Here is a 27,992-nt window from a genome sequence, read left to right as displayed (position 1 = left end):
CCCTACAGTTTTTTTTACCACCTTTCTTTCCAGTAACAAAATGTAACTCTTTACCCTGTATGACAAGTCTTTTATTTGGAAATGGAATGCATAAAAAAAATGACTTGAACAGGAAAGTCTTGATCATTTTAAAGACTTAATGTTCTAATTTTATAAGCTTTATGACTATTGTATAGGTTATCATAAGGTCAGTGTCAAGAAATGCAAGACAGAAGACCAGGAAACTCACAGTATGTAAAGGTGCAAGAGAAATTTTCCAACAACTGTGTACAAAAACGAGCAATGAAACATCAGAAATATGGTATTCTGAATACCAAATATGGTATTCTGGACTTTGAGAAGCCACTCTAGAAGAATCAATGACTTGGTTGCTTTGAAATGGCACAAAAAGGGAACGTGCTATATGCATTCTTTATATCAGGAAAATTTTTCACACACGATTTACTTAATGTGAAATATTAATTTGCTTAACAGTAAAGAGCTCATTCCAAACAAATTCAAAACAGGTACAAGATACAGCAAATGCAGCCCCAGTTTTGCATAGACTTATTTAGGTGTGTTTAATGCTAAAGTCAACAATCTGTAGTTACAATTAACAGCATAAAGAGACTTTAACACTAACAGGAGATAAATATTCACTTCAAGACTCCTTTCCATTGCCAGCAGTGTGTAAGGAGGACTTCAGTACAAGAAAGACTGCAGTCTGTAGCAAAACACAGGCAGGCAAACTTCATTATCTATTTAGGACCCAGATATTTATACATTCAGACTTTGCAGTACCAGAACTGGATAAAATCCACTTCACAAAGTAGTTACAGACCATAGGAGCTGACCTGTATGAATATTTCCAATTCACCACAAATTGAGGTTAAACAGCCTTCCACAAACAGCATGCAATTTAATACACTTAAGAATCATTATGGTTTATTTGTAAATTTACTGACCAAAGCAAAACTAGAATTGGAAACTCGAATTCTGCCTTTTGGATTTTTTAAATTTTAGTTTATTTGCTGCTGAACGGAATGCACTCTGTATTTCCCTTACTGTTAATAAGAAACTTGCTTTTAAAAATCTTCAAAGATTTTAAATTTAAAATTTTCCTAACCATTTTTGTAAGTGGTTTCTAGATATATCTGTGGAATTTGGATTTTGGTATAATAATTCAACCTGATTATTTTTTACAAATTTGAAAGAAGCAGATCAAAATACCTCCCCTAATGAATTTAATTTTCATGGAATACAGATTATAAATTGAAAGGTATGACTTGTTCTTTACCAGGCTTTTTTTTTTTTTCTCTGTATCAGTGTAGTTTGTTGAACCTGTACTTGAGCAAAACAATTCCATTTGAATGATGTGTGTTTCATTAAAAAACAGGATGGGGCAGGGAGGGAGAGCAGAAAAGACTAAGGAATTATTCTCTTTGAAACATGACAGAATTGGCCTAGTAGGTCACCGTGGTACCAAATGATGAAGAATTTAAGAAACATTAGGAGAATTTCCTGGCAAGTAACAATGATTTGCATTACATCAATACCTGCTAATCCAAGAAATCAGGTTTGTCAACAATGCAGAAGGATTTCTATAAACTTGCATAAATATTGAAATAAATAATGTTACAGTTTTTTCACAGCTTCACTCTAAGAAAACTGAAACACTGCCATATTGTAGTCCAAGAACGTGGCAGAATTTGAAGTTTAACAACTCCATGTACCTTATCCTATATTTCCAACAATATATTTTTGTAGCGAGGAATTCACAATTTCTACAATTTCCATTATCTCCATTATCAAATGAGAATGATTTTTAAGAAGAATATAATCCAGTATTATACCTTTTATTTTTGACAGCCCCCAGTTTGGCAATAATCCATGATTCTGCTGTAACACAGTGTCTTGTTTTCTCAGTTTTCATAGCCTAGTGGCACAGGCACCACAGTTTCAGTTTGTGAGTTGTCTTAAAAACACATATTTGGATCTTAATTACAATGGTCAGGATGCTTAGGTTTTCACTGAAGAGAAGCTGAAATGCAGGAAGTTTATGTAATGTCATCTGGCAGACTGTAGACTTTGTGGGGATGGAAGCAGTCTTGAAAGAGGAGGGTATCAAAACTAGATTTTGGCAATATAGAAGATGCATTGTCCATGTAGTTCTGTCATAAGCTTTAAAAATACTCTTATTAAATAAGTTTTTCCTTCCTTAAGACAAGGTAATACACAAAGTGAGGAAGAGTCCAGGGGTCAGAATCTTCTTCAGTTCTTAGTTATTCTCTATGAGCTTTTTTTTTTAACTTTTCTTCATAAGATTCTCCATACTCATTTACTCTGCTCTTATCCACAGGATAAAGCCTGACAGAAAGAAACAAATCTTTAGTTACATTACAGCCTCTATCTGAAGGAATTAAGTAGTTCTGTGATGCTTAATTTTAAAAGTTAATTTCTTTGTCATCGTATTCTCTATTCCCATTTGTGGCAAAACCCAACATCTTTAAACATTTGTACAGATGTATCAGCTTTTTCACAATATGACTCAACCAAATGTCTCATAACCTCTGAAGAGATATATTAGCTCCCTTAAAGCTTCACTGGAGTCTTTTCTCAAGCAATGCAGGACACCTCTCAAACTTGAAACCACTGCCCAGCCCCTATCTGAAGCTGCTGACCACTTAATTTCTACAAAAATAACAATAAACAAAAATGCTTATTCTTGGGATCAAAAATATGCTTTCTGTAACTTTACTATGAACAGTATTTCATAAGTAGTGCATATAGCTTTCTTCCCTGTTTTTAGTTACTCAAAGAATCTGAAACTCAACAGGAACTCAACTTACAAGAGAACCCGATAACTTGTTTTTGCAAACCAGCTAAATAAAAAGGCCAAGCAGGGCAGTCCCCTATCAGACAACATCCTTCACTACTGCCTTGCAGAGCACCTTGTAGAACATGCCTCAGACACGGAGCATATGGAGATGTGGCCCTCCGCAAGGGTTAGAAGCCCAGAACTGCTAAGGTGAATACAAGCTTAGGAATTTCTCTCATTTCCCTAACTTCAGGTATTTATGTCTTACATTTGATTTTTTTTTTTTTTTGGTTGTTTTTTTCTTTTAAATGTATTTTTGTAGTTTTTGTTTGGTTTTTCTTTTGTTTTTTTTTTGGGGGGGAGTGGGAGGACTTGTGACTTCGAAATCTGGTAAAAAGAAGGATGTTGTGGGGAGAGAAAAGGGGTAACTGACACAAATTCCGAGTACTGTGAGAAGAGAAATTTTTTTACTACTCTGTATCATGTCCAGAATTACTGTCAGTTACAGGAACATATTTTTGTTCCTCTTATTTGTATTGAGATCTCCTTTATAGTGATCCTTTATGGTGCCCTGCTCACCATTCCCTTCACTAGGCATATACATAACTAACATTATCCAGACCATACTATACTATACATTACTATAGTATAAAACTTCTGCTCCAAGTCTATCCCAACCTATAGCTCTTTATAACAACAAGACTGCAACCATCTATAGCATTGTAAAAACTGTAACAAATATTAAAGGAAGTCATACCATCTTTGGTAGAGATAGACCAGGAACACAACATCATCTCTAAAGCATGCCAGCCTATGAGATGTTGGCATAGTGATGATAAAAGCAAATATATCATCAATAAAGGTGTTGAATGCCTACAAATTAAAAAAAAGAATACTTCAGTTGGCTGTGAAGAAAGGAAGTCATCAGTCATGCAAAGTTAGAAGCTTCCTATATTGTTCATAAGAACACCGACTTCCTCCATATTTCTAACAACACTTAAAGGTTATGCTGCAAAACTAATTAAGGCAAACTTTAAAATGCCTTCTTTTAATGAAGACCATACTGTCTACTACAGCCCAGAAGTTACAAGTAAAAAGGAAGTAGGACTGTAAGAGTATTGTCATAGGAGGGGAAAAACAGAGACTCAATTTCAGAGAAAACTTCAAAGGAACTGGAAAAACCCCCAGACTTTTGTTTGTTCATTACTCAAATGACAAGATGTACAAAATGTCACTTCACTTTCGTTTTCTGTAGAAATTTGTGTAAAAATTTGTTAATTTATTGCTTTTAAGAAGATTAACTTAATAGCCTTGGAAAGACTTTAAAATATTTTCAGTGTTTTCCTGGAAGTAACTATGTCTTGAATAAGGGATGGCTAATTTTCTACATAATTTCCAATCAACTAGATATATTTGCTCTATTTCTGCAGCAATAATGAAAAGTAATTTAACCAAAAGGCAGCTCCTCTGGATCTGGCTCTTGGCTACAGTGCACCAGCTCTAATACTCGGGTTGCAAGAAACTGTTTCAACTCACTGAAAACATCATTAAACAAACCCAGCAAAGAATATTCACTGTTAGGTTAACAAACTGAGTCAGTAGCATGGCTCCTTTCAGTTTAGCAGGCTGAATGCTAATCCACACCATAAGAAGGGGGCAAGAGATGTAAGCACAAAACTCACTCTACGCAATGAACCAATGCTTATATGATGGAAGAGAATATCAGCAGAAAACGGGGGTGTTGGACAGGAGAGAGTTCTGATTAGTTACAACAGGAGAGCTCTTTCTGTCAGGTCAAAACAAATGCATCAGTCTGAAGTGAGTGAGGAATACAGCTGGCAATTCTCAAGCCTGTGCAAGGGTTTGTCATGGAGCAAACATAAAAACCTTGGCAAGCTGGAAAAGAGCCTTTCCAAGTCAACACCCAAGTGAGTGATCCTACAATGACAATGGAAAGAAAAAGCTAAATGCTCCATCTTTCAGGCACAGAGTCTCTATAAGGTACTGCAAGTGAATGCACCAAGGCAGCCCATTCAATAGTGTTTAGACTGGATAATTTTCTTTTGAGATTACCGCACTTGAAGGTACTCTTTATTAACAATAAAACATAAAACCCACAGAATCTAGAAAGTCAGAGCTCAAATTAAGGAAAAAACCCAACAAAGCTCTCTAGAACAACGGTCACAAGTGAGCCCTCAGACATTTCTTTCCGCTTCAAGTGAACATGAGAGCAAGAAACTCTAAATATTCCTTAAAAAAGTAAAATACTCCCTCCAAAGCTCTCTAAATTAAACATAATTGAAAACAAAAATAGACTTCTTTCTCCACACACACGTGCCTTTGTTGTGGGTAGCCTATGGCATCTAAACAGGAACCATAAATGCTCTGTAAGAAAAGGCATCCAAGAGCAAGGCTGTACTGATTTAAAAGTTACTTGCTTAAATAACCTCCCGCTGTTGTTTATTTAACTGCTGATGTCTCTGCTCAGTTTTCTTTGGTGAAGTAAAATTGTGAAATACTTAATTAATATACCTTTTGCTCCCTCTTAAGAAACATGCTGATTTGCCTAGTATATGCCTGAAATACTGTGTTTATTGTTATTTTTGTCTCTATTTCACATCAAACTGCAACTGTTACTTTTGTCTCTATTTCCACAGCAACTGCTCAGTTGCTATTCTGCTAGCAGCTACATTTAAATCAGTTTTCCTACATGCGCCCTGTTTCCTTAAAAACAGGAAGGCAGCAGAAAGTTGGACAATTGCTATAGGCTCATAGAAATGGAAAAGCCTTTGTAATCTCTTTAGATGTGTATGTTTTAGTCCTTTTGTCCCACATCATCTGTTCCGAACTGGACATCATTTCTTGAGCAGTTTTTAACACTGTTATTTTAAAGTACAGATGTTCTGGGGAATTTTAAAATATCAGCACAAAGGAAAAATGAAAGCATTTATGAGTGGAAGCACAAGTAAAAAGGGTACATGGTGATGACATCAGGGCCTTGATGATCCCAACACATCCACCCACGGTTTCTCAGGACACAAAGGTCAGGAAAGCAAAGCACAGTACAAATACAGTACACAGTATTGGTGGGAAATTATAGTCAGAACACTATCAGGTCTTTAGGGGTACAAGAACAAAACTAGTATAGTTTCTAACTGAGGGAGAACATAGGAGATGTGGTTACTGAACAGCGGGTGTCCCTTGTTATCCATATCAGCACATATGATAGCTGACTGTGATACTTGGGTCTATCATCTTGGTGTTTGAATACTATACAAACCACTTGGGACACATGAGTGAGTGCTTGTGGATAAACAGCTATCAAAGGGTTAGTGAGCTGATTTGGTTTTAAATAAACTCACCTCCCCCTCCAAGGTCTGCTATTGAGCTTGGCTGCAGCACTGCACTGCCTTACCAGGGCAGTCTAGGCAGTGGGGACACCACAGTGCAGCCCCTCCTTCCCCCATGGAACAACACCCCTCACATTTGCCCAGAAGCTCACAATTACCACCCTGGCACAGAACAGTGTATACACTACTTCAGCCTCTAGTAGCTCCTGGAACCTGCCAGTAAAAGGTCTTTTAGCATTCCTAAATATTTCTTGAGAACTATCCCTCGCCAGTGATGCATTGACACCTTCTTAAAGTAACACATTTAACTAAGACTGATAAATTTCTCTGCAGGACCAACACCTGTACTTATGCAAGAGAGCTGACAGTACAAAAAGCAGTATTATCATAAAAACTAGGATGCAAGTATTCTCATCACATGGAAGTCATTATGAAAAATAAAAATCAGTGTGTTTCTTTCTTTTAAGAACAGTTGCAAACAAGTTTAGTTGTTAAAACAAAAAAGTACTGCCATCCTTAAGCTGTTTTTTATTAGGCTCTTCGTTACAGAAAATAATTTTCAAAATGAAAATGCACCCAACTTTAAATTAGAGCTTTACTTACTTTGTATGTGAAAGCCTTCCATGGTAAGTGTGCAACAGATTTCATCTAGAAATAAGAAATATCAAATTGTAATAAAGTCTGGGAGACTAGAAAAGTAGACTTTCATCACTTTTGAATCTTACCTTGTAGTTTACAAATAGTTGGGGCAGCATAAACAGGAATCCAAAAGCATACACTCCTGAAGATGAAATTTGGAAAACAAACAAATGCACAGATGTTAATCACACAACTGTACTTCCATAATTAGTAATTTTCACCAATTTTTTTCTAAGAGTGAAGATGCATCTAATTCTTTTGTTCACTTTGGGTTGACTCTTCTCCCTTTTTCAATCACTGTGATAATTTAGTACTAAGTTATTGATTTGTATTACACTGATCCAAATGACAGCAGTTAATATTCTACTTTTGAGTCCTGGCCTTCATCTGAATAAACATGTATAGAAAAGGGAACAGAAGGGACTCACCATTGACAAAGCTGTTAATCAACCAGGAGTACCAGCTACAAACAAAGAGAGTACAGTTATATTTCTCTTCAGCCAAAAGTATACCACATCTATACACCACTGTACACCACATGACTACTCCAAGAAATAGCTGTGTTATAAATTACTCCATGCAAGAACTAAATACCTCACATCTTCCTTGGATTAGGAGGGGCTCCAGAGAAGGTAGTTTAAGCAAATGATACTTATCAGTCCATGCAAAAAGTTTTGAGAGGCTTATCACCTCTTTTTATACTTTTACAGACCATTTTAAGACATCTGTGTTAATAATCAGATAACTGACATGAGATACGTGCACTGTGCATGTAATACTGTGCACTGAACCCTGACTGTATTAAAGCCTACAAAGATAACACTGTATTCTAAATATTAAAGAGTCACTTCATATGGCACAGTAAGGAGTCACCAAATTTCAAACAAGTACCATTCAGTGCAAACCACAACAGTAAGTATGTAAAAAAAAAAGTAAATACAAAGAATCTAGGTTTTTCCCTCCTTACATCTAATAACCTTCCCAGATGTTCAATGGAGCACAATCCTGACAAAATAATGGTAGGGCTACAGACAATGACAGAATCCCACAGTTGTGCTTGCAATCCTGAGAACAGCTAATAACTGTCATGGTCTGGTTACATCATTTAAAATTAAACTTGCATTGCTGTGTTACTGATACATGAAGAGTAACATTACAGTTATAGCAGCATTTCAGTAATCCACAGGCATATAAAGAATGAATCAGAAAACGCCTCCAAGATTACAGGATAATCCACTGCTAAGATTATTTGTTCTGACACATTTCCTTACTGATTTAACAATGGCAATAATTCTATTGTATGAATTGCTTTCACTTCCTTAAGCTGCAGCTCATAAAATATCTAAAATATAGTACTTTGAAATACTAAACTAATTCAAGAATTTTGTCAGAAAAGCAGAATTTTAAAATGCTGCATATTTGTTAGCTGCTTACTAAGACAAGAACTTTCTGAAAAAAATGCTTTCCTAATAGCGCAGAAATTGCCCCAGTTTCTAGTATGAGTGTTACATTTCATGTATGCAACAACAGCTTAAAATAAGACTAGGAAAAGCTACTACTGCTTGTTTTCTCCCATCCCATCTGGGCCTAACGACTATTAAAAAATGCCTACATGGCCTTACCATGCTTATGTTTGCAGGATTTTCCTACAACAAAGTTTGCACTTCTTGCATCTCTCCAACATAAAATGAACCAGCTATTTTGAGTGAAAGGTGACAAAGGTTTCATTTGCTCATGAAATATTGAATGTTCAGCTCTTGCTGAAGTATTACTATGTTGCAGGAAGTTCATGGCCCTAAAGGAATAAAGAGCCCTTTCTAAAAAATGCTTTTGCTTGCTTGCCATCATAGCTATCATATCTAGAAAGAGAGAAGACTGTTGTTCAAAGTAAATAATTTTGTGAATGTTTTTGCTTCTTTTTGCTATTGGACAAGTTCAGCCACTGAATTCCATTCATCTCTCCTATCACCAACTGGCCCTCTGAACATCAAGGGCAGCTTTCTTCCTTCTCTTCTGATTGACTTGTATGCAAGCTACTGAATTCTATGCTAAAGTAACTATCAGGTAACTTGTGAAATACAACAGCCTATTGTTACAGGATGTTAAAAAAACATCTATACTCTTCAGCTTTAGATAGAAAGGACAAGGAAATTTCCAGTTCCTGGCCTATGCATCAAGCTAACAACCAATTTCCATAACCATGTAGAAAAAATGGGGAAAGTTTCAATTCCATATAAGATTAATTTATAGAGTTACAGTACCTTTTGTATTTGACATTCAGCAAGGAGTAACCTGCCCCTCCAATACACAGTGGATAGAGCAAGTACGACAAGTATTTCATAGCCTAATGGACAAGGAAAATAGTTTGTTAGTTCACTAGATTCTATATGAACAGATTTTTCATGGCATTAAATAGCCATGAAAAGAAGAAGATAGCAACATAAATTTTTTCCTGAAAATCTTTTCCTATTCCCAAATGTCTGTTATTTCTACTATGCTTCCACTTCCTAGTGGTGGTGGTGAAAATTCCAAAGTCCAGTACAGACAAGCAATCACCTCAGAGCATTGCACCAAGAGACAGCGCAAAGATCAGTCTCTAAAAGTAACTCCCTACTTAACACCAATGTTGTCACCTATGCTCAACTTCTTTCAAAAATCAGGAACCATGTGAACTTTCCTTCTGTAAAAATAATAAGTACAAATATCAGCTTTCAAATTTGTGAGTGGTAATGCTTCTCAGAGCAATGCCTTAACCAGATTCAACAAACAAAAGAACTATTTCATTGTTTCCATTCATAAATTATCAGAATGAATCTTCACTATCTGATCATCTACACAATGATGACCCACTTGACAACTGTGAGGATGTGGAAAATACACTGTAGACAAAAATAGCAAAACAAGTCAATTAACACGTGACATATACAGACTTTGTAGACTGCAAGTCACAGGATTCCCTCTTACCTGGGCATCATATTCCTCGGTTTTCTTTTCAGAGTCGTTGTATGCACCAAACTGCAACACACATGAAAACCATAATCACATCAGAACACAAGGGGAAAGCCTTTTCCTGTCCAACTCCCCACATTAAGCAGGTATCAAAGCTTTTAAAAGCTTCTTTATAGCAGAGTCATATATTTGTCCTGTGCAGCCTACTAAATATAGGGTAGGCAAAAAGATTATCCTTTAACCTCATATTTTATACCAAACTTCCAAGACTTCTTTGCTTAGAGAAAAGCTGTTAAGACAGCAGAATTCACAATGCAAAAACCAAGTCAAGTAGCTAGAAATTTGTCAGATAAAGAAAGCATTTATGAAAAGCCATAACCATGAAGACGTCATGGATTATCTCTGTAGGTCTACAAATTCTGCCTGCTTCAACACAGTTCCTTGACACAGGAACAAGCAGAGCCACCAGGTGAGCCACCAGTCACTCTAGACACATAGACTTTAAGCAGCACAAAACCCCAGCACTTCTTGTGAAGAAACACTGAATCTTAGACAACTGTTTCTTCTACCAGCAAGAAAAACTTTCAGTGCAGACTGCACTTTGCAATCTCAGCACTTCATTTCACCCATAAGAATCATCTAAGAGTCTACTGTCCCCAGAACATGCCACATCTTCTGTTAGTTCCACAACTGAGAAGTTACACCTACAGGTTCATGAAAAAGCCAGCTTCTTATTTCAAAACATGATGGCACTTAAGAGTGCCTGGCCTCAGCACAGTCCCACCCCACCTATAAAGATTTAGCAGGGCTGACAGAGAAGTTCTGAAGTTTCTTGCACCATAAATACATACGAATAGTTGCTGCTTCTAAAGAACTCAGAGAAAGAGACAGGTTTGAAAATGCTCATCCTGCTATTGGATGAAGCTATTCATAGAGAGATGTAGACAGGTAAGTTTTATAATTTAAAAAAATTTCTTCATTTCACTACAAGTCAAGATGTACAGTAACCTGGAAACAGATGGATGACTTAAGAGTGTAATCATTAACAGGGCAATGTCTACTATACCTGAAATTTGGGTCTCAAACCTTGCCACCTGATTGTCATTTTCAAGGCCTTCTTCACTTTCCAGAGCTGTGATTAGCAAAACCAAAAAATGCACATAAAAGATTATTACACAAAGGAGCATCTTACAAAGGATTCATATAATTAAAATCAAGATTCCAGAATACCTGTTTTAACCATCCACTGCATAAAGCAGTAGCAGCCTGATTGCAGCACACACTGCCTGTGTCTACACAAACCAAATGCCATGTCATCAAACAAGTACAATGTATTAAGTCTCTTTACCAGATGATGTAATTTAAGTGAAGTAATGTAGTCATTCCAGGATATCTGAATGGCAGTACCTAGGTGGGGTTAGCACCAACATGCACCCCCGTTCAGGCATTTAGAAAATTCCAGTAGTCACCTGCCAAACAAGTTTTTATGTGCCTTCGATGAAGGTGCCTCAGAACTCCTAACAGTGATTAAATTGGCACTTACATGGTCATTACTTTTCAGTAGTGGATTACAAGCAAAAATCAGTGAATCTGCTGAATTATTTTTGATTACTTACTGTACAGCTGTACCAGTCTGACCCTAATGTAAACCAAAAGTTTAAGTTCACTTTAAAATTTACTCATGTATCCACATTGCTACACAGATTTGACAACTTAGGCAATGCAACTGCCCAGGAGAGCTGCACTCCCTGAAGATTTTTTTTTGTGGACAATGTTCATTTAACTTTAGATACACCAATATTCTCTCCTCACTCACCATATATTCCAGACAAAAAAAGGGGAATATCGTAAAGATGATCCTTTACTGTTATCTTTGATACGAGTGAAAAAATTATTTCTTACAGAATCAATGGCACTATTAGTACTGCATGAGAAACGTGAGTTAAGTCTAAGCTGTGAAAAAGTTCTTCCTAGCAGAAAAATTCCTCTGAGATGTACTGTCCGTATGATTGCTGTCACTTTGAGACAGTTGTGTTACCTGCAACCCACTGACTAGATGCGAACTTTTGGAATCATGCACACAGGCAGCAGTCTCCTCCTTTTCCTCCTTCCCAAGTCACCTCAGTCATGGCACTGTCTGTGGGCACACAGCCTGCTTTTTGACAATGCTTCCATGCAGGCTTGTTGACATGGTTATATTGGCTTGGCCAGGAGTGAGGACTATTGGATGATGTGATAGCTGGAACCTCAGCATCACCCTGTGTTTGGTTACTACAGTATCAGCTGGATCACCCCAGAACAAACTGATACTTCCAGTTTAGTTATTTGATCAAGGGACACCATCTCCTCTGTCACTGAAAGCCAAGGACATGCAAGCTCCAGTAGTTTTCCAGTAACTAGTTTAGCATTTATTTTTCTACTATGAACTATGGGTGTTGCTGCAAATACTGGTATCTGGTGCTGCAGCTTTAAGAACTCACCTCAATCACTGCACCAACGCCTGCTGGGATCAGTACCAATAAACTTGTTTGTTCATCCCAAAGGAAAAGAAATATTACCACAGTACTAAAGCACCGCCAAAGCACTAGACAGAAAAGATGAAAATGGAAGGCTTATTAATATTTAAATGAACAGCTGAGATGACAGAAGAGTGATGGTCTGTTTGGTGCAATTCTGTCTTACACAATTTAACTATGAATTTCTTTTATGTACATCTTGATATATCTAGTAGTCCTAGAAACAGCCAGTAATCTCTGGCCAAATAGGGAACAAGAACATTTTATGCAATCCTTATCACAGGAGATGAAAGAAAATTGGAACATTTAATGAAGACTTCTGTACTGAAGCAATTCAGCAATATGTGAATACAATTAGGAACTACATTCATGATTCTTGTCTCCAGGAAGCTGAAAGGCTGTGAGATAATATAATGTCAGTACTTGAAACTCATTTATTGTTTGTAAATGTTAAGTCTTTTAAATTTGACTTTACTGAAATTTGAAACTGGCAATTGACTCTTTCTGAAATTCCATGTACCGTTTTGAATTTTTACAAACTTTCTGGCATTCACATGCTAACAGCAGTACAACTGCTTTAAAAAAAACAAATGTACTCATAAAAATGATAAATGGATTCTCCACGTGATAAAAATATGTTGTTCATCATAAACTAGAATGCCTTTTTTCCCTCCCATGGTATTGATATTCCTTACGTGTTTTAATCCTTCTGTAAATATGATAGAATTAGGGATCGTCTCAGAGGTCAAGTGACTCCAGGTTTACAATTTTGTTTCATAATCAAAATTGGGAAAAAGCAATTGGAAAAACCTTCATCTGTTTCTAGGAAGGCCTGGCAGGATGTCAGATCACTATGTTTCTCTCATCTTTCCTATACACAAATCAAGTCAATCCTCCCATGCTCTCCCCCTCCCCCCACCCCAGGAACCGCTATTGCTCCTGTTTACATCAAAGCCCAAATCAAGCAAGAGCATTACAATACAGCACTTTCCACCCACAAGTATCTTGGAACCTGTAGCTATCTACAAGGAATACAAGGGACTTGCAGAACAGCATTACTCATGAAAGCACATTCTCTCCACCCACAGAAGTTTTTCTGGTCTTCTTTTCTCAGAGTAGTTCTCTGTTCCTTCGGCAAGGAAAACATGGTAACTGACTCAATATTAATCTATTTCCCAATTCCAAGCCAGTCAAACCTCAGTGGTGACACAAGTGCTTAGACTCAAGTGATGAGCACAGAACCAACAAAGTTAGAACCATCTTTGTAGACTGTTAGCCATCTCTTCTTTGTACGCAAACCATTTTGCTATCTCTGAGACCTACAGAGTGTCAACTTAGAGCAAGACTGAAAACACACACCATAAAATAGACAGCACATAGGCAACACTTTGCATTCTATCCATACCTGCTTTTGTAGACATCCCAATCATGCTCCTCTTTTTCTTCCAGAAACTGATGTCATTTTTAAATGCAAGGAAATCAAAGAGAAGCTGCAAACAGGAAGAAACATACTCATTTGCTTGAAACATACGCTCATTAGAGACTGAAAATGTTAACAATGGTATTAAAAAAAAACCATTTTAGAAGATTCAGAAATGAAAATTAAGACTCACAAATAAAAAACTAAAAAGAAAAGTTTTTGTAGAAGCCCAGGCTCTAAAAGCAGTGCAAAATGACAGGATGAATTTCAAACACTACCAAACAAGTCTCCTGTAAAGAAAATCAGAGACCCAATACAGGGTAATTCATCATAGAGGGTGAAGAATGAGGACCGTGAGGAACCACACACCTCAAGCAACCAGGGAAAAGCATAGTAAATTAAACTAAAAATCCTCTGTATTGGATTGACAGTCATTTTACATTTGGATAATATCAAAACTTTAGAAAAAAAATCCTACAATACAGAAAGCCAAGTTTCCTATGTATTTTGTCACTGAGCTGACCTAAACTTTCAAGACATTTTAGAATTTAATTTACTTGTAGGAAGCTTTTTTATTTTCTTCAATATTGTCATTCAATATAGTTTTGGTATTTCCTTTAAGCCTTCAGTGTCTTAAAAAAATCAAAAAATTTTGGGTCAGTGGATTTTAATGAGGAAATTTTCAGGTGTTTTTGTGAGGTTTGTTTGTTTCTTTATGGGAGGCTTTTTTTTTTAATTATTTGGGGAAATGACACACAAAAGAAAAATGTATCAGAAAAGCTTCTCCCAGTCTACAGATACCTTGCAACCTGATAAACAGAGTGGAAAAATTAAATTAATATGTATGTAATTATTATATTATGTCATTATTAATATGTAATGTATTATATTTATTAATATAAAGTCTAAGGCTTTCCAAACAAGTTAACTGTGTGCAAGTATAAAGAAATATAACATTCCAGGCAAGCTCTTATCTCTCCCAGAGCATGGGAACTGTGTTGACTGTAACTGTAGATTACAAAAATGCTCCCAGTGTCTAAAAAAAGTTGTTCATTAAAATCAAGATTCAGATTTAAGCCAATGCTAAGAAAGGGACAAACAACAAAAAAAAAAAATAACCATGAGTGCTCCACACTACAGAACACTTTTAGAAGCAATCTGTATCAGCTGATCTAAATTTCTCCAGGGATTAGAAGTCAGAGACTGAAACCCCACTACAGATGCCCCAGCTATGCCAATGGAGTGATAAATCTTGTGAGAAGTCAACAAAATTTAAACCAATGTTGACAGGCATATGAATTCTAGGGGCTTTGGTTCAACTACAATGTAAAAAAGTGATAATGAAGGTAATGCTTTATATTTCAGTCAAGACTGGTAATTTCTGTATCATTATCTCAAATTTCTGCCTTATTTGAGGTTCTTCTATTACCTCTGGATTGGAAATATAGCTGACTTTTGTACCAGATAATGCCTCTGCTGCTCTACTGAAATTACTATTTTCAAGAATAATTCTTAATAAATGAAACACCAGAAAGTCAGACACACCTCCCCACCTTTTTTTTCATATTATGTATTTCCTAAAAACTAAAAACACTTACATGGAATGCTGCCACAAAGAATGTCAAAGCCAGAAAGTACAAGTTCGTATCAACAAAAATTCCTTTTACTTCATCTGCATCCTTTTCTGAAAACCCTACGAAAAACAACAAGTCACTGTGCAAGAAGTAGCATTGCTGTTATGCTCAAGTCTAGTATGAACGGACTCTTATGTCACCTGCACAAGTTTTGTTAAAGAATCATAAATCCAAAATACGATGGAAGCTTTTCTGGTAAAATCCTAATCCACCTATATTCTGGCAAGTTATTTAGCTTGCCCCAAAACCAAAACCCATCAGTTACAAGCCCTTAACTTTTATAATTACAATGTGGTTTGTAACATGCCTTTAACATATTCTGTAATTACAATCTAAGCTGACTACCTGACAAATGGGAAGACACCTTAAATCATTTTGGCCTGAGCAGGAAGTCAAAATAAGGTTTTGCAAACTGCCCTCTGAACTGTAAAACCTTTAAAAAAGGTTTTACAAACTGAACTCTGAACTTACAACTGTGTAGCTTGATACACAGAAAGAGTAAGCTTCATATCAAAAGCTGAAAAATAAGGAAAGGACTACACAGTAAAGGACAACAAAAGTCAGTGAGAAACATGGCCATAGATGCAACACTATGACTGAAGTCCACAGTTCTCAGAAAATACAAATGCTGCATTTATGGCAATAGTGCTTGAGTTCAGCACCAACTTACTTTGCCATCACAGCAAGAACCTGGCCATTCTCAAGTGATTTTGGAGTTTTGCTACTAATCTGACTTCTCCAGGAATTACTCCAATAGGAAAATTTCAAACCTTATGTTTCACTATCTACATACTTGGGGGGAACAAGTAGCATCTTACATAGGCTTTTTTACCAGGCAGAGGAGGTACTCTCAGGATGAGAGGTCTTGATATCTGTGTCTACCACACGACAACTGAGGCATGGAATATGAAAATTTCAATTCTGAGGAGGCTCACAAAAAATTGTGGAGAGGTGATGGTGGACAAATGCTCCACACAAACTGAACAAACAATTACTTGACTCTTTCATGACAGTTATGTTCAGCAGACATACTTCTAGCTTTAATATAGATTAGCCTGAGCTAAGGAGAAGCAGTTGGATTTTACTCAGTATGGCCTGCTTATCTTTCACTGCAGATCTATGGCTACAGTGAGCAGCTGTGTATACCTTATATCAAAGCCTATGTACCACTGATCCAACTTTCTATTCCATGGATGATAAGGGAAACCCGTGGCAAAAATGCTCTTCTTGATTATGTCCTCCAATGCTTTTACAGAGTACTATGCACATAAAATAAATTTTTAAAATGGTTAATTCACCTCTGTACTCTTGTTCCCTACCACATGTCAACATATATTTTTATCTTTAACTTAGCGTGAATCAACACAAGATTTGTAGCATTAAATCACTTCACCAGCTATCAAGAAAAAAAAAAGTGTCATCTATGTGCATAAAAGAAACAAATTAAGGGGTTGGTTGTGGTTTCTTGGCCTGCAGTCATTAAAGGTAAGCATACCAAATTGCTGGAGGGAGTACACAGCATCCTGCATGTGGATCCAAAATCGGAGTTTTCCAAGAGATATTTTGTCATACGACACTGTAAGAGGTAGCTCTGTTGTTGAACGATTTATAACCTGCATTTCAAAAAGATGTTTCATTTTTTAATAGCAGAAAAATGGCAATAAGTATTTCCATTCATTTTTTTTTTAAATAAAGAAAGTGATTGTATCACACTATAATGTAATCACACAATTTTTTGAACTCAGTTTGTTTTTTAAAAGGAGTAAGATCTTAGACTTCTATATCATGCTAGAAGTATTTTCATTTTTTTCCAGGAAATGTTAAATTAGCAGTTTATTCTGTTCAAGTTTCTACAGCAACCTCACTGTTCCTGTATACAAATGGCTCTGAGATAGCAGCATGAAGTGGGAAACGTGTGCTTAAGATAACTCTTTTGACAGTTCTTCTCTGAATGTATATGCTAAGATTACCTAAACTAGAATATTATACAAAAACCCCAAAAAACCCAACCAACAAACAAATTGTATCCCAAAGGTCACAGTCAGAAATTTACTTCATTGAGGCTGATTTTCAGAGATATTGAAGGAGTGAGGAAGCAAGATGATGCCACTAGCTAACACTCATGAAAACACCACAGCTAAAGCTAAGTGAGATAACTTTAGGATCTGGGGTTTCACAAAAACTTTCTTTGTGCATCCTACAAAATAAATCTCTGCTATTTTATCATCTACATGTTACTTAAGCTGGGAAAAAAAGTCTTAAATTGCCTCAGCTCCTTCTGCATGACATCTCTCAAATAGGTTTAAAAGAAACCACAAAACCCCCCTTGTCCTCTAAGATGGTAGAATACTCAGCAGATACCTCAGAACAAGTTCAGGCAGTCTGTTTTACATTTCCAAGGATAGCTCAGGATGACAGCACAATGAGTGCTTGCCAATCTCAAGTACTCATGTTCAGTATCTGCTGCTCCAGGCTCCTAATTACTCCCAATCATAATTCCCATCTCAGACCTGCTACTCTACACTGCATCTGTTTCTACAGTAATCAGTTAGCTGACACGTAACTGAGGTGAATGGGCTTCTTCTGATTCTTGTGACACTGAACATGGTTTTAGGCTCCCCACTTACCACTCAGATGTGAACTGAGGGCTATGTTCATTCTCCCATTCACTCTTTCCCACACTGAGTACAAACAAATCTCAATTTCACCGCATTCCCAAGACCCTGTAAGCTTTTCAGACAGGGGCAGAACATGTAGGTACATGAGGGAGAACAGAAGCTGAGAAAGTTTTATGAATACAGCAGAAAGAAAAGCTTGAGAAACTAGAACAGTGTCAGGGATCTCTGAACTGAATAGAACAAAAATCAAGTGTGGTTACAGCTGACTGTACAGAACACTGGTAAGATTCTACAGCCATTTACCAAAAACTATATAAACAGCTTCCAGACTGCTTCTCCTTTTCAAAGGATTCCTGTAATTCAATCAGTCTCATTTCAGTTTCTCAGTCTACCAAAGACAGTGTTAACATTTACGGCAGAAAGAGAAAAGAAATTTTATCTGTGAAGGATGGACAAAAAACAAAAATTTTGCAAATGCCTGGGTAAGCAGCATGTGGCAAATGCACTCTTCACAGACAAAGAATTACTATGGAGGAATTAGAGGTACTGTAGGGAGGAAATTGGATTGCAATAGAAGACAGAGATGGGAATTCTCCAACACCAAAAGCAAACTAAAATAAAGGTAAAATTAGAAGAATGAATTCTTTCTTAACAAACAGCTTAAAACCCGCAGGTGGATGCCTCACAATTGCAATGTGAGTGTGATGGTTGCTAGGTCTTTGAAAGCTAGAAATGACCAAATCCCTGCAATACAACCAACTCCTGCAGTATAGCATCATTACTTCTAGCACTCTACTTAATCAATACTACAAAACAGTGTGCAAACACGGCATATAAGTTCAGTAGTATGAATTTTAAAATTATCTCCTTATTAAATTCTGTGCAATCCCAAAACCTCAGCATTTAAGCACATGTAAGAACATGAGGAACACAATCTCTAGACTGCAGTACTCACCACAGAAGACCTACATCTTGAAGAAAATGAGTCAGCTGACAATCTATACAGCCCAGCACAAGCTGGAAAAATGCATCTTCAGCTCCATGCTTTTAGGTCAGGCATAGAAAATGGATACTGTCTGTGCCCCTGTTTACAGTAAAATATTAACCTGGCTCCACAAAAGCTGTACCACCTTCTCTCCTTATTCTTTCCTGCTCTTCACTTACCACTTAGTCTCTCACAGAATGCTTACTTCAAGACCACTCTTTCTGCAGGGCTTGAGAGCAGTTTGGCCAATCACTACTGAGACATCACATAAGCCAGTGTGAAGGGGAAGGTCGCAGGTTTTAGTGGAATAGTCTTAGTAGCACTTCCCAACATCTTTAATGACTTTCTAAGGCAGTGAGTTAAACATTAACTGTGGCATGCATGACAACTGCAGGAAGGTCATTAGTAACATGGGAATTTATTTGCAAACAGGGTATATGACTTGACCAGTTAAAAGTAATTTCACATGAATGAATTGGACTGGATGAGCTGTGATAAAATTTAAAACAAAAGACAATGACCACTAATACAAACATTACAAATATGTATCTAAAAAAATACAGGAAAAAACAATCTGCTGTCAAGACTTGTAACAAATGCTCAGGAGTTTACTTTGCTGTACAAATCTGGGGTGGGACACAAATTTGTAAAGATTCTCCTGAACACCAAGAAATAAAACCCTTTGTCTGAGCTAAAGTAATGAATTGGAGAGACCATTTTGAAGGTTTATGGGAAGTCTGAATCTACAAAGGCTTCCAACTAGAAGATGCATAATTCAGACATGCTCATTTAACAGTTTTGAGACACTCCCAAATTCAAGCCAGTGCAACTGAAAAGAACTGCAAGGCTTAACTAAGAGCTGGTAAGAGCAATATGATTTAGATAATGGGACTGCCATGTGCAACCTGTAGCAAAGAAACGGCATGATTTCCTAGAAGAGAAGAGTTGGGCAAAAACTGAATACAGAAAATTATATTTTTTATTTTTTTTTTTTTTTAACTGCTAGAGTAACTAAATACTAAAGCAGGTTGCCCATATAGGCTGGGGCCTCTCCATCCTTGGATATAACTAAATCTGAACCGGAAAAGGTCTTGAAAAACTCACTCCACAAGATCCTACTCTGAGAAGAGACAATGGACTAGCAATCTCCAGAAATCTCATCCAGCTTCATCCTTCTGTAATTCCATCACTGAAGTTTCAAAGTACTGATTTATTTGAATGCACAAAATCATTGGATGTATGGTGACACCAAACTTTCAGGTGCTCAAGTTAGTCTAACGTGACAGACAGCAGCATCAAGAAACTTACCCACATTTGAATTTTGAGGACATAAGAGAATAGCTACTGACTTATCTCAATGTACCTCCACCATCAGCTGTGGATATTGTCAATATGCCTAACAGGCATGAGAATCTACTCTGGAATGCTAACACATCATAATAAGGAATCAAACTACTGAAGAGACTGGTCCAGCCACTACTGCTGCTACAGTGATGTCCTCCAAATCCACCTAAAAGCTAGAAGCAATGGAATTCAAACATCTTTGATGGAATAGAAGACAGTGACTGACAGATACTTCTGCCAGAGAGAAGTCTCAAAACCCATACCCAGCTTTTGCAATTACCACATTAGGTCACATTAAGTTAAATGGTCACTGAGTCCTTTTGTGTATTTATACTTCTTCATTACAACAACCTATGAGAAAATCTTAATTTAAACAACATTTAAGATTATTGTTAAACCTGTTAAATGTAATTAAAGGTATTCTATTACTCACCATCAAATCTTTCACTCTGTTGCTTAGCTGATCAATAAATAATATTGGAAGGTAATGCACTGTCTTCCCCAGCTGAACCCTAGGATGTTTAAACATGGATTTTATAACTGTAGTGATCTAAAAAGAAAACTACTTTTATTCAAAGTATAAAAATGCACTCATTCATCACTTTCAAATCTACCCATGTGGAAATTTCCCACCATCTTTTCTGGCACATTTTCTTTTAACACATAGCAAGAAATTAGCCACTAGTCTAGAATCAATCTTTCATTAAAAGACACAGGTATTGAAAAATTCATATTTGTTTTCATTCTTCTGCAGAAAGACAGAATAAAGAAATAAAAATACAAATGAAATTGGTTGTGATTATACTGAAGCTTTTGCATGACCAAGGGAAATGTAAAAGTCTGTGGAAGAGAAACATGCTGAAGTTTACTGCCATATATTTGTATCCTTTGTCTCAAATACCCCCTTCTACTGAGACATGACACCCCTCCACCATCTCCCACATTCATCTCTGCCTGGCAGGACATCAGTCTCATGCTTTCACCCACATGGAACCATGAATGTGATGGCAGATGCACAAATGAGAAGGATACTACTACAGGGACTGTACAAGGAGCAGAAATCTTCTCTGCCATCCATAGAATCTCTCATTTGGATTGCTATACTACTTCACCAACCTGCACGAATCCAATAAAAACTTCCTAGCTTTCAAGCCCTCTATCAAATTGGTTACTGTAAAGTTGTTTAGCAAATTATGACCTACATGCAGTTGCTTTGTCAGCACCTTGGAAAAGTATTTAGCCCACTACCCTAACAGAGACAAATTCCTAAAGTCTTCACTAGAAAGGCAGTTATCTACACTGTGATGCTCTTTGCAAAAATTTATGGAGTTGCATCATGGATATTTTTAAAGCCTGAAAGCTGAACTTTAGTTGTTGATTAAAGCTGTTGCATGCTAAGAAAGACTGCATACTAAACACACAATGTGCAATAGTAACACACAAAAGGTCACAGAAACTGAGGTTCAGAAATAGTGCTTGGTTATTTAACTGAAGTGATTTAGATTTTTATGTAATAACTATGATTAAAACTATTGTTAGTGAAATTGCAGCAGTTTTTTCATGTGCAAACTCTTTTCCTGTCTAATGCCGTAACAAAACAGCACTGATGCCAATCAACCAGAAAAAACTTCCTCATCCACCAACCCAAGTCCAACAACTCCTTCTTGTTATGGGTCTATCTATTCTGGCTGGAAAGCTGTCCCAGAACCCTGAGGTCTGCTGGTTAACCAACTACTTCTGGATTGAAGAGGGTACTTATGAAGAAAGGCATCAACATACAGCAGCACAAGCCTATACAGCATTACTTATATACTTGATACTGGAAGCAATTGAAGCAAGCTGCGAGCAGAAGCTACTGCCTGCACCTAGAGGCCCAAAAACCCATCCCTGTTTGTTAGTGTTTTCTTGAGGAAAATGACATAACATTGTCACACTGTCAAAATAAAATAAAGGGAATCATAAAGGGAGAAAAAAAGATATCCTAGGAGATCAGCTGTACCTCTTCAGCACTTCCAGTTTGGACAGGTAACTTGCAGATGAAGGAAAACTGGAGAGAGTCAAAGGATGGGAATTGCTCTGAAGGCCAGGAGGACAATTGGAGAACAAACAGGTTTGAGGCCTGTTATAGCATTTTACCTGTGTATTTGTAGTTCTGCTTTGCCTTACTATGTCAACTCCACATAGAAAAAGTATTGTAAACTCTGAGCTGCCCAGGAACCAGGTATCTCCAATGAGGCTTCCTAGTACATAGTATCTTAGCAGCAATTTGTCACTACCAAAATGCAAGCATTAAGAGCATCTGCTCTTGTCTCTAGGTGCCCATTTAAACATAAAATACTGAAGAAGGTCAAGGAAGACTTTTGAAGAAATGTGACATAAGTTTATAAATAACATATCTGACAAAATTAAGTCATCAACTTACATTTTCATGTAACGGTGAACATCAGCAGGGAGCGATGACCCATCAAACACAAAATCTTCCACCATGACATTTAAGGTTAGTCTTGACCTCCAGTGAGAGACCGGCTCATCCAGGGCATTGGTCTGTTTTTCTGCTTCAATTTGCTTAAAAAAAAGAATAAAAATACATACTGCTAATCAACACACATTTTTGAACAAGGTAATAATCTAACTCAAAGAATCCAGGGAGTCATTAACTATATCATAAACCAGAAGCCCGCTAAGAAACTATTTACATTAATTTTGACCAGATCGAGTATTTTGCTCAAATATAACAGAATGGAATTTAAAGGCCCACCACAATCTGACACTGAAAAACTTCAGTGTCCATTCACAGCTTTGTTCATGAATTAACCTTTATACCTTGGGATTGTGGACACTAGTAAGAAGAAATCACTTTGAAATCAGAACTATACGATAATCAGATATTACTTCAAAACAGTAAAAAGTACGATCAACCAAACATTATCTGTTTGTCTTCATATCTTATTCTGCTACCTTACAACAGCAAAGCACATTATTTCATATGAATTCAATTCACTATAGAAAGCAGCGCCATGCTGTTACAGAGTAATTTCTACCAAAAGCAATGAATCCTTGAAGCAATTATTGTTAGCTAGGGAACTGTTTAAATAACTAGCCAGCATTTTAAAGAGCTCTACCTCTGCTCTGCTAAGTGGTGTGCTATTAGCAAGATAATTAAGAAGAGGATTTTGACTTTTTTTTTTTTTTCTGTTGTATCATTCTTAGTTTAACAATGCAAGCACAGCAGATACTAACACCAGAAATGTCTGTAAAATAAATTACTTATTTTGCAGATGTTCTTCCATAGATGGAACACACACCTACCTGTGTGGCTGATTCACCAGTGAGCAAATTAATCTCCTCTGGTTTGGGGACCATGTACGTGGTCAGAGGGCTTACTATATGCACCTGCTTGCCATCATGCCAAGGCAAAATGCCAGCATGGTGAAGAAATACAAATGCATATAATGTGCCATTATTTCGGGTTTTCTTTGGTACAGAGACATTCACTGTCCTAAAATACAAAATAAATATATTATGAGATGACATAGCACATGCTGAAATATTTAGCTATTACTAGACACAAATACTTCTGGCTAACATTTTCCATAGCTGGATGGGGTAATTTTTATTTGCATCACAATACATGCATTTCCAAAGATTTACTATTATATTAAGATAGTTTAACCTCTGTCCACTCCCTACTTTATTGCCCTAGGACTGCATCATCAATTCTTTTGTTGCTTTCCTCTACTGATAGGTCACAGGGCCAAAATTATGACAGCACTTGTAAAAAACCAGTCTTCATGTACTGAAGATGCATCACAGATCACATACACGGTACAATTTAAAAAAGAAAATCACAAAGTTTTGCCATGCACTTTACATTAATAAAATATCTTCTCGGCTATGTCATGCCAAGCACAGAACTCTAAACTGAAGCCCCAAACCATGAAGTCACTCCCCTTGTACTAGCCAAGAAATCATCCTACTTGTGCCCTTGCATAATGCCTCCTCTATTCCTGTAGTCTTCCTCAGCTTATTCTGCTCTGAATACTTTCAATAGCTTAGCAGACCCTGTCAGTAAAACAATTCTTATAAGGTCTGTCAGAGATGAAGTTCAATATGACTGAAACTGTAACCAACAAGTTCTTTAGTCACAGAAAATGAAGGGAGTGAAATAACCTTGGAGACTGTGATAAGAGAGTCAAGAATGGGGCAATTATTTTAAACAAACAAACAAAAAGTTACATAGCAAATCTGAAGAACAAAACAAGTAGTTCCAGTAATTTTTATTGTTCAGAGGCATATGCAGAGTGCATATTTTTTCTACTAAAAAATTTATCTAAGGGCACAGTCTTGGCACCAATATCCCTTGAGAAGATCCCCAAACCCTAGACTCTTGGAAAAGAAGGTTAAAATAAGGTTTTCTTATGTGATTTTTAGCAGAGAAATAGTTATGGAAGAGCATGTTGCTAAAACACAAGAAAGGAGAATATGATTTGACATCTAAGGCCTGTTCCAGGTCTAATGCCACAGCAATTAAGAACAAAACAAAGCATGCAGCCAGTGTCCTACCTATGTGATTAGAGGCAAGTATGAAGCATTTCCAAACACAATTGTCTTCAGATTTTCTCAATGAAAAGTAATTTTTACTGTTATAAGTAAGGCACGGTTCTACAAAACGTTTGCCTATATGGCTGAGAAGAGCACGCTGATCCAAGCTAACCAATAGTGAAATCTACCTTGGCTTCACACATACTTCCGTCCATGTAACTCCTAGTAAGGATGAGCACTTCAGAATTCAACAAAGAACTCTGATATCTTAGATACTACCAGTCCAGATCCTTACCTTTCAAATTTGGACTCGATATCAAAATCCTCCACATTCAAAACGAGATCTATATTGCTCTCAGCACCAATGCTTGACCGTGTGGTAGTGTACACACTTAACTGAAACCAAAACACAGCACAGAGAAATTAAGAGTATGGAAATAAATTTACGCATCTCTATGTTTAGAGTCCAGGTCTGTCTTTCAGTTTCACTAATTCTCCCAGTTACAGAAAGGCTGTATAAACAAGGAAAGAAAAAAAAAAGTCAGCTCCTTTTGCTGGCAGAAACACAGCCACTAAATCCAGTTTAATGTATTGTACAGTTTAATGGGATGACCTATTCTGGAAGTTGAAGAAGTGGAGCCATTTCACAGAACCAGAGACACTGTCAGTAAAGGAAAGGGTCTCTGTCAGGGCTGGAAAGGACCCCTAGAGGTCACCTTGTCCGACGCCCCTGCCAAGGCAGGGTGACCTAGAGCAGGTAACACAGGAACGCGTTTAGAGGGGTTTGGAACGTCTCCGGACGGGGAGATTCCACCATCTCCCTGGGCAGTCTGCTCCAGTGCTCCGCAACCCTCAACATAATGAAGTTCTTCCTCACAGCGAAGTGGGAGTTCTTGTGTTTCAGTTTATGGCCATTACTCCTCATCCTGCCGCCAGGCAGCACTTAGAAGTCTGGCACCATCCCCCTGGCACGCATCCTCAGGTATTTATATGAATTAATGAAGACTTCTCCGTCTAAACAGAGACTAGGCCCAGCATTTCTTCCGCAACGCTGCTCTAAGCAGTACGTGTGTGACAGCAGACATACGAAATCAATAAAAACCACGACCCCGAGCCCTACCCAAGGGAGCTCTCCCCAAGGCCGGCAGTACCGGGAGGAGGCAGGGACGGGGTCAGGGGCGGTGCCGAGGTGACTCGGTGTACCGAGGTGACTCGGTGTACCGAGGTGACTCGGTGTACCGAGGTGACTCGGTGTACCGAGGTGACTCGGTGTACCGAGGGGACTCGGTGTACCGAGGGGACTCGGTGTACCGAGGGGACTCGGTGTACCGAGGGCCCGCGGGCCGTGCCCGCCGCGCTCACCTGAAGCTTGGGCCTCCGAGCCAAGTAGGGCCAGACGCATCCCCCGGCCGCGCCGTCCGCCGCCGCCGGGCAGGGCCGCGTGTAGACGATGCCGTACATGACCCAGCAGGTGTGCGCCACGTACAGGGCGAACACGCCCACCACCAGGCTGGTGAAGGAGCTGCGGCTCAGCATGGTGACAGTGCCGATGGCGGCGGCCGCCCCCGCCCGCCGCCGCAGCCCCGCTCGCGATCCGCCGCCGCCGCTCGCGCATCCCCCGCGCGCCGCCCGCCCCGCCGGCCCGCGCGTCACTTCCGGCGGCGCGGAGGCACCGCCCCCCCGCCCCCGCCCGGCACCGGCGCCGGGAGCCGCGCGCGGCCCGGGGGGACGGAGCGGCCGGCAGGGGGCGCTGTGAAGGCGGGCAGGCCGTGTGGGGCGGCCATGGGAGCCGCGGGTGTTTAATGTGGAGAAATGGGCCTGGGGAGCCTGCCGGTGCGGGGCCCGCCTCTGCTCCCACCTCGCAGATGAGACGAGAAGGTCTTAAGCCGCGCGTGCGAACTTAGGTTGTACTTCGGAAGGAATTTCCTCACCGGAAGGGTGATTCGATGCTGGAATGGGCTGCCCAGCGAGATGGAGTTGATGATGGATTCCTATGAGGTGTTTAAGGAAAGAGTGGACCTAGCCCTCTGTGCCATGGTCTAGCTGATGTCGTAGGTTGGACTCAATGATCTCAGAGGCCTGTTCCAGCTGAATGACTCTGTGATAACCATCATTATTATCATTTTCATCATTATTACCGTCAGTCACACTCTGCTCTCGTAGGCCTGAGCTTCCAAACATTGTCTCTCAAGGGAGCCAGGAAGGCCCTTCCTGGCCCTGTGCTTCGACTGAAAGAGGAGCATTTCTTGTGGTCCTTGCTTCTCTATGTGTGTGTGGATCAACCAGAAGGAAGTGATGATGCGAGTACGTACCTCGGGTACGCCTCAGCTGAGAGGCTTGGGCAGAAGGCGGTCAGGCAGAAGAGGCAGAAGCACGAGTTAGAACTAACTGCAGCACAGTGGCACAACCAGGAGTTCCTGGCAACACAGATGAGAGAAAACAGACACTTGGGTAGGTGAAGGGCATTCAAGCCTGTCCAGGTTTCAGATGGGGTAGAGTTAATTTTCTTGCTAGCACCTGGTACAGAGCTGTGTTTTGGATTTAGGATGAGAATAATGTTGGTAGCACACTGATGACTTGGTTGTTGCTCAGCAGTGTTTACCCCAAGTCAAGCACTTCCAGCATCCTGTGGTCTGCCAGTGAGGAGGTGCTGGGAGGAGGTAGCATAGCAGGGGCAGCTGACCCAACCTGTCCAAGGGGATATTCCATAGCACAGGATGTCATGCTCAGTATATAAACTGGGGGGGTTACGGAGAGGGGCTGATCACTACTTAGGAACAGGGTCTGGCATCAGTCAGCATGTGGTGAGCAACTGTATCGTGTATCAGTTGTGTTTCTTGGGTTTTATTCCTCTTGCTCTTGTATCAGTTTTCTTTACAATAACAATATTAATAATAATAATAAACCAACTTTACTTATCCTAATCCATAGGTGTTCCCTTTTCCTGATTCTCCTCTCCATCCCACCGGGGGAGAAGAAAGGGCTGCATGGTACTTAGTTACTGGCTAGGGTTAATTTACAGCACTTCTTTTTGGCATCTGATATGGGGCCCAGCAATAATGACAACTCTGACTAGAATGCATTAGAACAAATACAAGTATTCATTATATTAGTTTCATAGTTGCTGGTCACAGTGTTTATTTGCTCTCAGAGTTGGTGTGCTTTTTCCTAAAGTTGCATTATGTATTACCTTACTTG

The 27,992-nt window shown here is 38.6% G+C and overlaps 1 protein-coding gene across 2 annotated transcripts; it reads right to left on the bottom strand.

The window, feature by feature from the left end:
- Nucleotides 1-56: 56 nt before the first annotated feature.
- CLPTM1L (CLPTM1 like) lies at nucleotides 57-26,412 on the bottom strand. Of its 2 annotated transcripts, XR_002465301.2 has the most exons (18): nucleotides 26,157-26,412; nucleotides 25,090-25,190; nucleotides 23,562-23,751; nucleotides 22,675-22,817; nucleotides 20,686-20,764; nucleotides 16,801-16,918; nucleotides 15,270-15,364; nucleotides 13,657-13,741; nucleotides 12,216-12,319; nucleotides 10,802-10,867; nucleotides 9,751-9,801; nucleotides 9,048-9,130; nucleotides 7,215-7,249; nucleotides 6,873-6,928; nucleotides 6,751-6,795; nucleotides 3,555-3,670; nucleotides 1,833-2,346; nucleotides 57-703 (listed from the first exon to the last, which is right to left on the bottom strand). XR_002465301.2 is itself a non-coding variant. In XM_021528731.3 (17 exons), exons 1-17 carry the CDS (start codon nucleotides 26,328-26,330, stop codon nucleotides 2,262-2,264), a joined length of 1,626 nt encoding a protein of 541 aa, XP_021384406.1. In that variant the 5' UTR covers nucleotides 26,331-26,412; the 3' UTR covers nucleotides 57-2,261. The 2 variants fall into 2 exon arrangements, 1 of the variants encoding a protein (XP_021384406.1); XM_021528731.3 differs by having other exon boundaries at nucleotides 57-2,346.
- Between the last annotated feature and the right edge of the window lie 1,580 nt (nucleotides 26,413-27,992).

Source organism: Lonchura striata, chromosome 1 (genome assembly GCF_046129695.1).
Source record: "Lonchura striata isolate bLonStr1 chromosome 1, bLonStr1.mat, whole genome shotgun sequence".
NCBI classification, from domain to species: Eukaryota; Metazoa; Chordata; class Aves; order Passeriformes; family Estrildidae; genus Lonchura; species Lonchura striata.
This window is presented reverse-complemented; position numbering and strand designations above follow the sequence as displayed.